At 36.2% G+C, this 13,783-nt stretch overlaps 2 protein-coding genes across 2 annotated transcripts in view; one reads left to right on the top strand and one right to left on the bottom strand.

The window, feature by feature from the left end:
- Nucleotides 1–3,255, top strand: part of LOC107744306 (uncharacterized) — a 4,745-nt gene extending 1,490 nt beyond the window's left edge. The window contains exons 4-8 of the mRNA XM_016557878.1: nucleotides 232–636; nucleotides 1,098–1,294; nucleotides 2,257–2,596; nucleotides 2,859–2,938; nucleotides 3,067–3,255. Coding sequence (XP_016413364.1) covers nucleotides 232–636; nucleotides 1,098–1,294; nucleotides 2,257–2,596; nucleotides 2,859–2,938; nucleotides 3,067–3,159 — 1,115 coding nt within the window. The 3' untranslated portion in view covers nucleotides 3,160–3,255. The remainder of the gene's footprint in view (nucleotides 1–231; nucleotides 637–1,097; nucleotides 1,295–2,256; nucleotides 2,597–2,858; nucleotides 2,939–3,066) is intronic.
- Nucleotides 3,256–4,867: 1,612 nt separating this feature from the next.
- On the bottom strand, nucleotides 4,868–8,776 carry LOC107744305 (guanine nucleotide-binding protein subunit beta-1-like; the record flags this gene model as incomplete). The annotated part of the gene is made up of 7 exons (XM_016557877.1): nucleotides 4,868–5,524; nucleotides 5,646–5,862; nucleotides 7,126–7,185; nucleotides 7,537–7,538; nucleotides 7,636–7,709; nucleotides 8,407–8,552; nucleotides 8,696–8,776. Coding segments are annotated over 7 exons (687 nt in total), but the record flags the coding sequence as incomplete, so codon positions are not given.
- Nucleotides 8,777–13,783: the final 5,007 nt, after the last annotated feature.

The following is a 13,783-nucleotide window of genomic DNA, read 5'->3' as shown; positions in this document are numbered from 1 at the left end:
CCCTTTCGCGCTTTGGTGGTGCGTCGCCCAATCGCCCTAATGGAGAAACCGCCCCTGTATATGCTCAATCCTTTCTGTATAGAGTGCAGCAGTGCACTTTTTTTAATGGCCTTGGTTTTCAAAGTGTTTTTTTTTTTTATATATATTTTGAGAATTGTTAAAAACGCGTGCATGGATGAACCATTTTCAGTCGTGACTCTTCAAGCTCAAACTCCTTTGTCTCCTTTACAGTGAGCGTCACGTCTCTTGCTCGGCGGCTGAGCACCTTCTTTCTCAATGACATCAAGTCTGGCGACTCTGTTTCTCCCCTTCCTCCGGTCTCCTTTACCAAACACCACCGCCTGCCCAATAGGAATCAGCAAAATGACGCCGGTCCCAGAGATCCTCTGCTTCCTCTGGTAAAATCCCAGAACTCCTCCACCCTCATCGGACACACAGATGCTGTGTCCACCCCTGCGCTGTGCTCTCCTTCAGAGGGCTACGGCTCCATGTGCAGCAGCCCATTTGTGTTGATTGGAGGCACGCTGGTGGAGGTGGATGCTGAGACCTCGCTGGAAGAGGCGGAGGATGCTCTGCTGCTTGGTGCTTCATCATTAAGAAAAGAGCTCAGTTTGAGTCTTCTTGCTTGTCGTGAAGGCATTTACTCCTCTTCTCTGGAGGAACATCCTCTGACGACGACTCCTCCTGCTGAGAGCCAAGCGAATGAAGATCACTCCTACGCACTCTTCTCAGTCCCACCACAATCCACAGAGTCTGAAACTTCCACTCCTGTTGTTGAAGCTGTCGTGACCTCGGAGGCAGATGAGGTCCCGTCCCAGACATCTGAAGAACAGGTTTGTTTTTGGGATTATTGAAAGACTGTCTGTTTGGGTTTCTTTCTAAATTTTTAAAGGAATAGTTCATAATTTATCTGTATATATTCATAGTACACTACCGTTAAAAAGTTTGGGGGCAGTACAATTTATTTTTATTTTTTATTTTTTAAAGACCTTTATATATTCATTCAGAAAGGATACATTAAATTGATCGCAAGTGAAAGCAGAGACATTTGTTTCAAAATATTTCTATAGCAAATAAATGATGTTCTTTTGATGAAGGCATTTACTCCTCTTCTCTGGAGGAACATCCTCTGACGACGACTCCTCCTGCTGAGAGCCAAGCGAATGAAGATCACTCCTACGCACTCTTCTCAGTCCCACCACAATCCACAGAGTCTGAAACTTCCACTCCTGTTGTTGAAGCTGTCGTGACCTCGGAGGCAGATGAGGTCCCGTCCCAGACATCTGAAGAACAGGTTTGTTTTTGGGATTATTGAAAGACTGTCTGTTTGGGTTTCTTTCTAAATTTTTAAAGGAATAGTTCATAATTTCTGTATATATTCATAGTACACTACCGTTAAAAAGTTTGGGGGCAGTACAATTTATTTTTATTTTTTTTATTATTATTTTTTTTTTTTAAAGACCTTTATATATTCATTCAGAAAGGATACATTAAATTGATCGCAAGTGAAAGCAGAGACATTTGTTTCAAAATATTTCTATAGCAAATAAATTGTTCTTTTGAACTTATTTATCAAAGAATCCTGAAAAAAGTGGAATATTTATAGATTGATAATACATTATTAATACATTAATAATATGAAATGTTTCTTGAGCAGCAAATCAGAATATTAGATTGATTTCTGAAGGATCATGTCACACTGAAGACTGCAGTAATAGCTGCTAAAAATTCAGCTTTAAAATATTTTAAATAGAGAACCGTTATTTTAGTCTAGTTATATGCTATATATGTATACATGTTCAAATAAATGCAGGATTGGTGAGCATTAGAGACTACTTTAAAATCAAAAATGACTGAAAATCATTTAATTGCAGTAATTTTATATTTGTGAAAAACATTTTAACATTTTACATTTTTATGCCTTTGATATGCATATAATTTATTTGGTTTAGTTTTTTTAAATACACTGAATAATTATATTCATTTCAAAGTTATTAAATTTATTTACAAATAATAATTTGACATCTTAGTTTGTATTTGTGAAAAATGTATAATTTCATTAAAAAAATATGAAAATAATAAAAAAAAGATGCATTTTAAATTGATAGTTAAATGGATGTTTTTGTTTGTTTTGGGACCAGTGAAAATTTCAGTACAGTTAGGAATCTGAACTATTGGCCTGATTTGGCAAGCAGAAAAATTCCATCCTGTTGAATGCTGTGAGGGACTGACTGATGTGTGTCCTTCCTCCATTAGCTGGATGCTGCTCTTCCAGAGTCGAGCCATGAGCAGCCAGAAGAGAGCAAACCTCCCACACCTCAACCTGCTGTTGCCCCCAGCAAATCCAGCCCAGTGACTGACACCCAGGTTGAAACGGTCCAGTCCGGCATCCGTTGTCTGAAGTTTGACACCCGTAGCCCAAGTCAGGCCATTTTTAAACCCCAGTGGTTGGGTGTGGGCTTCGGGACCACTGGAGTCAGAGCGAGGGGGGTACAGGTGTGTGGAAAAACATCCATGTCCTCACCACTCTCCACCAAAAACACAGCCACAAATGAAAATAACAACATGGTTGTGCGTGCCAAACAGAGACCGAGAGGTGAGTGTGTGTCCATTCACCACACAGCATCAACATTTTTGTACAGCTAAAATAAGTTGTGGCAGATGATGGCAAAACTTGTTGATTTCAGAGTTTATAAATGTCTGCACCTGCTCTTACGTTAAAAGTAATGGATCGAAGACTAACAAAATGATAAATCTGAAGTGTATCCAAGTTATTTTTATTTCATCTTTTATTTTTTCCAAGTATGCACTTTTCTCAGTGGTTATAAACTAGGTTATTTACTTGTTTAATGTTACAGAAAAAGTTCTGATTGGTGAGGGCGGATCGCCTCTGCAGATCCTGAGGGAGGCAAATTCACCCAGAGACCGCAACTCCCAGGTAATCACACAGTTATTAGTCACTGATTATATTTGAATCTCAGTGCTTATTTAGCTATAGAGTGTTATGCAGTCATTTTCATCTGTTGCACCTTCAAACTCTAAATGGATCTTCATGTCTTTCTTCAGATGAAGTTGAAAGTGTCCACCCCAGAAAAACAGAGAATCAGCCAGATGGACAGGAGAGCTCTGATTCTGTCACTTAACAAGGAGAACGAGTGAGACAAACTGAGCAGACCAGGATAAATCCAGCCAACACTATGTATATAATACAGTTTTAAGCCTTAAACTACATGATCATTCTTTTTTTTTCTTTCTTATCTTTACTGTTTCTTTGTGTGTTTTGTAAATAAACACTGTTTTAATGTAAATAAAATTTGCATTTTATTTGAGTTGTTTCTTTTAATCTGAATGTACTGGATGACATTGTTTTTCAGAAAAACCTGAATAGATCTCAGTCTTTGTCATTGATACCAGCTGTTCACAAAGCATGTCTAGTGGTGAAGATATACCACTACTTTCAGCCCTGCAATTATTGAAAAATAGACACTGTCAGCCAATTAGACTTCTTCACTCATGTTTAACTCGGATGACCACATCTTTTTAAAAGCATTGTTACTAATTTATCTGAACTATTTTTAACATCAAAAGAGTTATCCGATATCTGTGCGCTACGGTTCAAAAGTCTGAGGTCTGTAAGATAGATTGAGATGTATAGAGAGACAGTGTGTGTGTGTATATATATATATATCTTGTGCTTGTCAAGGCTGCATTTATTTAATTTAAAAATACAGAAACGGTTGTTTTAAATTGTAATCTATTTTAAAATGCTATTTATGCCTGTAATGGCAAAGTTGAATTTTCAGCAGCCATTACTTCAGTCTTCAGAAATCTTTCTAATATGCGGATTTGGTGCTCATGAAACATATTAATGTTGAAAACAGTTGTGCGGTTTCATGTTTTTGTGGCAACTGATCCAATTTTTTTTGGTTCCGGGATTCTTTTGAGTAGAAAGTGCAAAAGAACAGCATTTATTTGAAAGCAGTCTTTTGTAACGTTTACAAAAGGCAGTCTTTACTGTCACTATTTTGATCAATTTAATGCATCCTTGCTAAGTAAAACTGACCCCATAAACTGTAGCGTGTATGTATATTATAGTGTATAATATATGCATTTGTTTTCGATTTCATCAGATATGAGAGATTATAAAGTGTAATATGAAAAATCAGTCAGGTTTGTCATCGTATTTTTTTTATTGGCCCGAATGAGCAGAAAAAACAGATGACACTATCAGTGCACTATCAAAAAAATAATAATAGCAAATAATAACACTAAACTTAAAAAAAAGAATCTTCCATCAGACGGTCTCACTAAAACTTAATTAATCTGCCTATAGTTTGTAAACCACATTTTATAAAAGTAAAAATATTCGTTGTTAGACTTAAGTCATTGTATATTCAATCTTGTGCAACTATTTTGGCAACCTCTGTCTTATAGGTTTAATAGCACAGGATGCATTTAGATCTCAGTAAGCTTGATCCAACTAGTGTTGAAAGTCTTATTTCATATGCTATTATTGATAATATGCTGTGACACCCATTTGTTATCTTTTGTAACGTTTACAAAAGGCAGTCTTTACTGTCACTATTTTGATCAATTTAATGCATCCTAAGTAAGTAAAACTGACCCCATAAACTGTAGCGTGTATGTATATTATAGTGTATAATATATGCATTTGTTTTCGATTTCATCAGATATGAGAGATTATAAAGTGTAATATGAAAAATCAGTCAGGTTTGTCATCGTATTTTTTTATTGGCCCGAATGAGCAGAAAAAACAGATGACACTATCAGTGCACTATCAAAATAATAATAATAGCAAATAATAACACTAAACTTAAAAAAAAGAATCTTCCATCAGACGGTCTCACTAAAACTTAATTAATCTGCCTATAGTTTGTAAACCACATTTTATAAAAGTAAAAATATTCTTTGTTAGACTTAAGTCATTGTATATTCAATCTTGTGCAACTATTTTGGCAACCTCTGTCTTATAGGTTTAATAGCACAGGATGCATTTAGATCTCAGTAAGCTTGATCCAACTAGTGTTGAAAGTCTTATTTCATATGCTATTATTGATAATATGCTGTGACACCCATTTGTTAATGACCCTATCAAAAAATGACCTCACGAATCACCAAATAGGTAATGGCTTTGTAAATGCCCACTTTAGCAGTTAGCAGTCCCTGAAAAACAAGTTTTCTGGTATTGCATGATTTCTTTGACAAGATTATTGTACAGGTCAGCCCATCTCTAAATGAGGTCTTCTTATTCACAATCTTTCTCGTTGTGACGGCACAACAAACATTGCTTTCTCTCCCTACTTATACAACTACATCCCATAGTCCTGTTTCAGTTGTCCCTTTGCATTTAACCCTGTCTGACATATTCTGATTTTGCCTCCATTTGAGACAGAGCCTTAGTTCCAGATCTTCAGGAAGCTATCCCATGATCCTGTGCAGCAGGCCATTCCATCAGGTGTCACACCAATACAGCTCACTCTGTTGTCATGACCAGACAACACTCCTGTAAAGCACAAACACAGTTTTATTACAATTAATAGACGGATATGTTTGCATCTAAAATGTATTATCTATCATTCTCCTGAAGGTGACATTTATCCTTGTATCTCTTTCCGCTGACATACCGACTTTCTCCGCATTCAGCGAGTCCCAGATGTTGCAGTTGAAGTCGTCATAGCCAGCGAGGATGAGTCTTCCAGAGAAGGAGGGAGCGATGGAGGTCACGCCGCACATGATGCTGGAGTCCTGGTATGTGATGAGCTCCTGGTCTGAACGCAGGTCGTACAGCTTGCAGGAAGCGTCGTCTGAACCTGTGATCACTGCATTGCCATTGGGGAAAAACTGAAAAATGACACAGAGAAAAAAATGTATTTTTTAAAATATACTGCGAAACTCGCTGCCACTTTATGGTAGGGTGTGCTATGTGGATGCTGTGAGTTGTGAGTGGTTGTTAGTGTGCAGTTGCTTGGTGGTTTCGAAGTTGTTCTGAGTGGTTGCTTTCAAACCCGGGTTTATAAAGTATTTCTGGTCCCTAGAGATGGCTTGGGTTCCTTTCTCAATCTATAGGATTTTTGCTCTTTCTCTAATGAAGTAAAACCACACCTCTCAAACTGCACAGTTTAACATCCTTCATGCTTGTAGTACCAACAGTGTGGGATAATCTACATACTGGACAAGTTAAATACATTAAGGCAGTGGTTTTCAACCAGGGGTTCGGGGCCCACTAGGGGACCTTGCAAACATCCAAGGGGGCCTCAAAATGACTTAAAAAGTAAAAGTAAAAAAAAAAGGCGAAAACTACTAAAAATCACCCCCTCAACAACAGTTTTTTTCTTTGAAGAAATAGTCACATAAAATAAGTTAAAAAAAATTACATTAATTTTGTAATAAATTAATAAAAATTTAAAACTAAAACTATTAAAAAATAAATTGTTAAAACTGCTAAAAATAAAATAAAAGTTTTGTAAATTCTGAAATCAAAAATATAAATGTTAGATGAAAAACTTACTAACTACTAACTTACTAACTGAAATAACTAAATTAAAAAGCTAAATAGAAATATTTCATAACTAATAAAAATGACAAAGGCACATAACAATATTAATAAAACTTCAACAAATTTTATAACAAAAAAAAAACAATAAGTTAAAAAAAATTACATTAATTTTGTAATAAATTAATAAAAATTTAAAACTAAAACTATTAAAAAATATTAAATTGTTAAAACTGCTAAAAATAAAATAAAAGTTGTGTAAATTCTGAAATCAAAAATATAAATGTTAGATGAAAAACTTACTAACTGAAATAACTAAATTAAAAAGCTAAATAGAAATATTTCATAACTAATAAAAAGGACAAAGGCACATAACAATATTAATAAAACTTCAACAAATTTTATAACAAAAAAAAAACATAGAAAATATTAATAAATACTGTAATAGTATATAAATAATACTAAACAACACTGCTCCATGGGTTGGATTAAGGGTTCAAATCCTAATGAACGAATAATAATAAAGCCTTAGCTAGCCCCATTCATTAAAAATGTAAGTAATCGATATTTCTGTGGTTATGGATTAATTACTGGCTTGCTGGCTTTCTTACCCCAATAGCGTTGATGTCACTCTCATGGCCTCCAAATGTCTGTCTGCACTGGCCGTTCAACTAAAATTTTGAAAATATGAACACTTTCATGAATAACTAAATAACGAATTAAGATTTACTGTATGTGTATATGTATATATGTATATATATATATATATATAAAATCAAAATTACCTTGGTTTATGATTAAATATGTGGCATAAGCCAGCATCTATAGCAGGTTCAGAAAGAACTGAAACCATCTCAGACCTGCTTTCATGCTCCATGTCATTTAAATACATCTCCCTCTTGCACACAATGGGACCACTGGCAGGTACTGATTTTCTTAATAGCCTTCACCAGAAATTATTTGCATTTAAATGTATGTGACAGCAGCTTCAATTTAAAGCAACAGATTTTGTTATTTGTTACATCTGTAACAATAGATAACGATAGATTGTAATGATAGGCTGAATGATTTTTGGTAGCCAAGGACTAAGATCAGACTTAAGAGAATTTACATTGAAAAACATTTCAGTACCTTGTTAGTGGTGTAGCTGTCCCATACAATCAGTTTACCATCTTGAGATGCACTGACACACAGTCTGAGAGAAAGACAAAAAGAAACATCAGGTTAGAAAATAAGTGTTCTGGTTTATTTTAGTATTATTTCTATATTATTATAGTATTTATTAACATTTTGAATTAGCATTTATTTTCAATTTTCATTTTAGCATTTTTGTTAGGCACTAATTTTATATCAGTTTTAGTTATAGTAATTGTAGTATTTCAACTTGGTACTAAACTTTCATTTTCACTTTTTTAAGTTAAACTGTAACTTTAAATCTAATATTTATATTAGATTTATGATATTTCTAATATGATATTTTATTAGCTTCATTTTAATACATAGAACCACACCTAGTGAATAATATTTCTAACACCACCAAGTTAAGAGGTTTTATTTTACACCTGGACCAAATGCATAAATGTAAAAATAAAGGTATGAAAAGACTAAAGCTGTTAATTCAGTGTTGGTCTCAAGTAAATTTACTATAAAAAAATAAAAAACATGTACAAAAGATCTGATCCCCTTCCAAGCCTTTCAGCCTCCTTTTATTAAACGACCTTACTGATACATCTGATTCATACATAAAGAACATCTTTTACGTGTATCCATCTCCTTGAATATATCTGTTTACATAATCATTCATTTCACTTATCTTTGCCTAAATAAAGTGTAATGAGTGTATTTGGGTGTGCTTGCAGACTAGTTGTTTTTATTTGCATATAGACGCTTACTTTGAGTCTGTCCCCCAGTGCAAGGCATAGATTTTGGCCAGATGTCCTCTCAATGTCTTTCTGATCTTTAGCTGGACATGTCCCACAACAGCTGTCCCCGCCACATGATCCTGCAGCGTAAGGTCCTGCACTGCTTTACGAGCCGCCTGTAGAGCTCAAAACATACACTTAACAGCTGATCTAGAACTGAGAATCAATCTGTGATATTCTGTAAAGTTACATAGATGTTTGTAGAGTTTGACCAAAAACAATAAATCTTAGTTTTATCAGACATATTCTTGACACTAACAGTAATCTCATCCTTCAGGCTCTCCGCCTCCTTTCGCAGTTGCTCCATTTCACCCAGCAACAGTATAGGCACGGTCACCCACAGTTACAGAGAGGAAGTGAGGTCAGTAGAGCCAAGAGAGTGCTGGGGAAAACTCTCCTAAAAATGAATATACATTTCATTGTTACATCAATTTATTTTACTGCTTGTGGGAAGAGCTTGTTGTTGCTTTCACTGTTATATATCTTCAGTTCCCTCATTCAACATCTATTTGCAATTTAAACTCCCTTCGACCTGGTCGAAGTTAGTTCGAGACGCTCAAGCAGACAGAAGAGTGCAGAGCTCAATGTGTGATGGCGTCACAGGTCATTCCGGAGGAGCCAGACACCATTCAGGGCGTTTATGAGAGAGCTGCAGGTGAAAAAGGATGTTTATGTACCAAGTCTATCAAGTGATTGCAGTCACTATTAGTAGTATAAAGTCAGATTATTTCAAGGAATAGTCGAATCCAGTCTTATTTGCAAATAATTCACTTGTTTATAAAAAGAAGAGTTTAAATAGTGTGTTGCACCATTAATGGCATGTTACATGAGATCGGGGAGACTGTTAAAGTTCTGATGGACTCGTACTTCAGAAGTCACTCTGTTCTCTACTTTGCTTACACACACTTGGTGTGCCGCTCTGCCATCCCAGGTACAAATTTCTATAGCTCCTCTAATAGGAACAGTCATTCACACATAAACGCATATTATTAACAGGGATAACACCTTGCTTGGTGCATATATGACTTTATGTGTATGAAGGTCATCAGGAGGGGCGTTCGGATCTTTCTCACCCAGTTCATGTGGATAACTACATCCTGGAGCCAGAAACCAGGCAGTGCTGGAGAGAAGCACCTGCTTTCACTCATCGAGATCTCAGGTGCACAGATGTGTACATGATAGATGTAGGCAAAACACAAAGAAAATTCACTAAGAATAATAGGCTTTCTGATATTTTCCTCAATTTGCATATGTTGTTTTCACTGATTCACTAAATTCGGAAGATTCAAGATTCAGATGATGAAAGACAGGGTGTGGTAAAAATTCAGAATAGGACTTCAAGCTTCTTACACACAAAATTATTAAACATTTCACACTTAATGTTAACGTCTGGCTACAGTTACTGCTGGAAATGTTCAGTATGAAGTGTATACAAACACTGCTTTAACAATCCCTTACTGACAACATTCTGTTGGGAATAATTATGCAACATTGACTGAATGAGGTGCTGATTTTTGTGACTCCGGCATATTCTATAGTGAGCCTCATTTGAATAGAAAGGAGACATGTTTATCTGTAAAATAATAAAAATGTCTGACATAAATTGAATGTTATTTTTTCCACACTCTTCTGTTATCATTTTTGTTTATTTTTTTTTACGTTTAAGTATTTTTTTAAATCTAATATTTAGATTTTATTTTGTTTCAATTATCAAAAATACTTTTTAAAATTTTTTTTCATTTTAGCTAACAATAAAAACACTTATCTGCAGATTGCAGATTCTCTTCTGTTGAACTCACCCAGTGTTGCTCCTGCTCTCTCTCTCTCTGTCCTGGAAGGACTCTTCTTTCACTCCTAACATTCTTCTGTACTTCTCGAGGTTGTTCCTCATCTCCAGGTGACTCGGATTGGCAACAAAGAACGTGTGAGCAGCTGAAGCTGCTTTGGCCATTTTATCCAACTGTATAAAGGAGGAAGACGGATTTTAAACTTACAAAACAGACCAGGGTAGGTTTACTCAGACCCTTGCACGTGTGTTGCCTGATTTCACATTTAAAACACTATGATTGGTCATTTTACCTTGTAGTAGGTGACTTGCAGGTAGTTGTAAGGGTTGAGTGTTCCAAATTCATACTCAATGTCTGAAGATACTGGGAGCAGAGCAGCAGGAGAGACGCTTCGACCTGCAAAAGGATTATTGATGAAGATGTCTGCAGTAATGTGGATGGCCCTTCCCCCTTTCGTCTGGCCAACTGGGTGTATGTCTACCTGCTCCAGACTAAATCAATAGTTTAATCCAATTGCCATTCACTCCCATAGGGATTGATATCACCTCGCATGCATACACAAACATACGCACACACACACACACACACATGTCTGGTCAGCTATCCTTGTGGGGACTCTCCATAGGCGTAATGGTTTTTATATTCTATTGCCCTACACCAACCCTAGCCCTAAACCTACCCCTCACGGGAAACTTTGTGCATTTTTAGATTTTCAAAAAACTTCATTATCTGTGATTTATTAGCTTGTTTACCCGTGGGAATCTCAATTTAGGTCCCCACCGTGACACGAGTCCCCATGAGTCTGTGTGTATTCAGGTTTAAGTCCCTACCAGAATAGAAAAACAGGTACACACACACACACACATTCATTAACATGTGATGTGATAACATGCATTGAACTGAACAAATCGATTTGTATTGTTGCATTAGTTGAACAAAGTACTGTACTGTTTCAAGCACTGTAAATGAATGAGTTTCTCCAGGTCATTGAAACACACACACACTGAGATGGAGATTGAGCACACAGACTTTGTGCATCTGTACAAAAAGTTAGCAGTTACCTAGTTTGGAGATTTTGTCGTCTCCTGCTGTTAAACACTCGTCGTGACATTTTCGTATGGTCTGCAGGAGCTTGTCTCGCGTGGAAATGGATTTCTCCAGGAACTCCGCTGCGCGCTCCCAATCTTCCATAAAATACGCCCTGACCCCGCGGTAATAGAGCTCATCGTAAGGGGCTAAAAGTCCGGATGAACTCTCTGAAGATAGTCCGCTGCCTGCGGTTATAAAGACATAGCTGAGAATAAAGAGGAACGCCACGTATACAGGACTTGTGTTTGAGTGTAGCGCCATAATGCAGGGACTGTAGTTGTGATGTGCGGAGAGAGGGATAGACGAATGAGGGAATAACGTTACGTGACTGGCAGCAAGAAATATAGCTACAGCACGAGAGAGGAAAACTAATGTGTCTGTTTGAGAACAAATTTGATTAAAAAAAAAAAAATCAATATGGGTGCATGATTATTTTTTTATTTATTACATATTTATTTACTTACTATATAATTACTTAGTTACTAAACAAGATTTAAGTGGCACGGTGAGTTAATCTATAATTACCTAAAACTATTAAAGTCATTGGAAGTATTCATTTAAATAACTAGTTTAAAAAAGTCACTTGTGAACATCTACATTATTTTTTTTATTAGTAAATGCTTATTTATGTTTAACTTGTTTGATTTCATTTAAAATTCAGCTTAAAGGGGGCATAACATACACAGTTTCACCCAATCTCATATTAATCTTGAGCAGTGGCGTGTCCACAAGGGTGGCACGAGGTGGCAACTGCCACCCTTAAAATGAGCTTTGCCACCCCAAAGCAGCGCATGGGATCGAAGTGCATTGAGAGCGGAGCAGCGTGATTTTAACTGAAGAGGGGATCTTTTGAAAGTCGGAGAATTCTGGTTTTCGCTCGCTCTCAGAGTGCTCCACTACCGCTCAAAAAATGTAATAAGTAGTGTAACTATTTCAATTGCTTTATTAAAGTAATGTAACTGATTACATTGGATTACTTTTTGATTACTTTTCTAAATTTAAAATATTTTCTACTGTTAATCATTTTGAAACATTTAAAGCAGGCAGGGATAACCTTACAGTAGAACTCAACACTGATTACTGGCAGACTTTCAAAAGCCTGCATCACTTGAATTAAGATTATAATCATTTAATTTTAAAGCACAGCCACTACAAAATCAGACTTAAGCACCGTTTTTACTTCGAGATCAGTCTGCTTCTGGTTAAATTCTGATCGTTCTGGTTAAATACAGGTTTAAAATCATAACAAGAAATAGTTTGATAGCTATGATACTGTTTTTAACATCAAATCTTTTCACAGCTGACAAGAAACACTGGCATCTAACAATGCCTTGGGGGAAAAAATCAGTTAATCTTAAAGCATATGCATAAACCCAAATAGGAAATTAAACAGTTATCGAATAAGCATGCATCTTATTCTGTGTTCTAAACTCCTGAAACATTGGTGCTTCGTATTTTAGAGCAGTCACTGCAATTAAGAAATAAATTAATCAAATATGTATGTGCGTGTTTGTGTGAAAACCCCCTTTGTAATAGTTAACATTTTCATAAGTAACTGTAGGCTAATTTAATTACACTTTTTTTTCACAGTAACTGTAACAGATTGCACTTACATTTATTTTGTAATTAAATTACGTAATTCCGTTACATGTAATTAGTTACTCCCCAACACTGGTGTTGAATATACAGAATATATGGGGAGTACAAACACTGATCTATAGTTGCCACCCCTCATTCTGCTCTTGCCCCCTCTTTGCCACCCCAAGTATAAAATCCTGGACACGCCCCTGATCTTGAGTACCTATAGAGTAGTACTGCATCCTTCATATCTCCAAAAAGTCTTTAGTTTTACCATATTTATAAAAGAAAGATACAGCTTTAAGATTCTCTCCGGAAAAAGCTGAGCTCCTGGAGGCGCGCCTCTTTAGGAGCTAAAGAGTGACGAGCACTTGAGCGCTGATTGCCAACAAAACAGACATTTGATGCCGTTTCACTTACCGTCTGCAGTTCTGAATCATGACCGGGATCTTTTATAGCTGGGACCGCTCCATCTTTCAGTATCAAACAATGTGCAAATCCAGAGTCGAACTGGACCTTGTTTATAAAACGTTCGTCAACAAACACAAAAACTGACACTCCGTTGCTGCCCATATAAGGAGTTCCACCCTCGTCTACGTCATGAAGAGCCACGATCGACAAAAACTCTCCGAAACTTGTACGAATCCGGAAGTAACATTTTTGGCACAGAAATACTATGTCATACTTCCAAATTGTTTTATTGAAACTTTGTCCATGCTTAGCATGAGAATCCAACTCTTTAACAGTGTAAACAACTCTGAATGCATGAAACAGCATTGAACCCCCCTTTAAGGATTCTTTTAGAGCTAAGGTAACTATAACCATTTAAAAAAATCGTTCTAATTCTAAGAATACACAACGATATTGTTGGAATTACTTTCAGAACGATTTGT

This window comes from Sinocyclocheilus rhinocerous, unplaced genomic scaffold, assembly GCF_001515625.1.
Source record: "Sinocyclocheilus rhinocerous isolate Xijiao unplaced genomic scaffold, SAMN03320098_v1.1 scaffold137, whole genome shotgun sequence".
Classification (NCBI taxonomy): domain Eukaryota; kingdom Metazoa; phylum Chordata; class Actinopteri; order Cypriniformes; family Cyprinidae; genus Sinocyclocheilus; species Sinocyclocheilus rhinocerous.
Note: the sequence above shows the minus strand (reverse complement) of the source record. Positions and strands in the feature narration are given on the sequence as shown.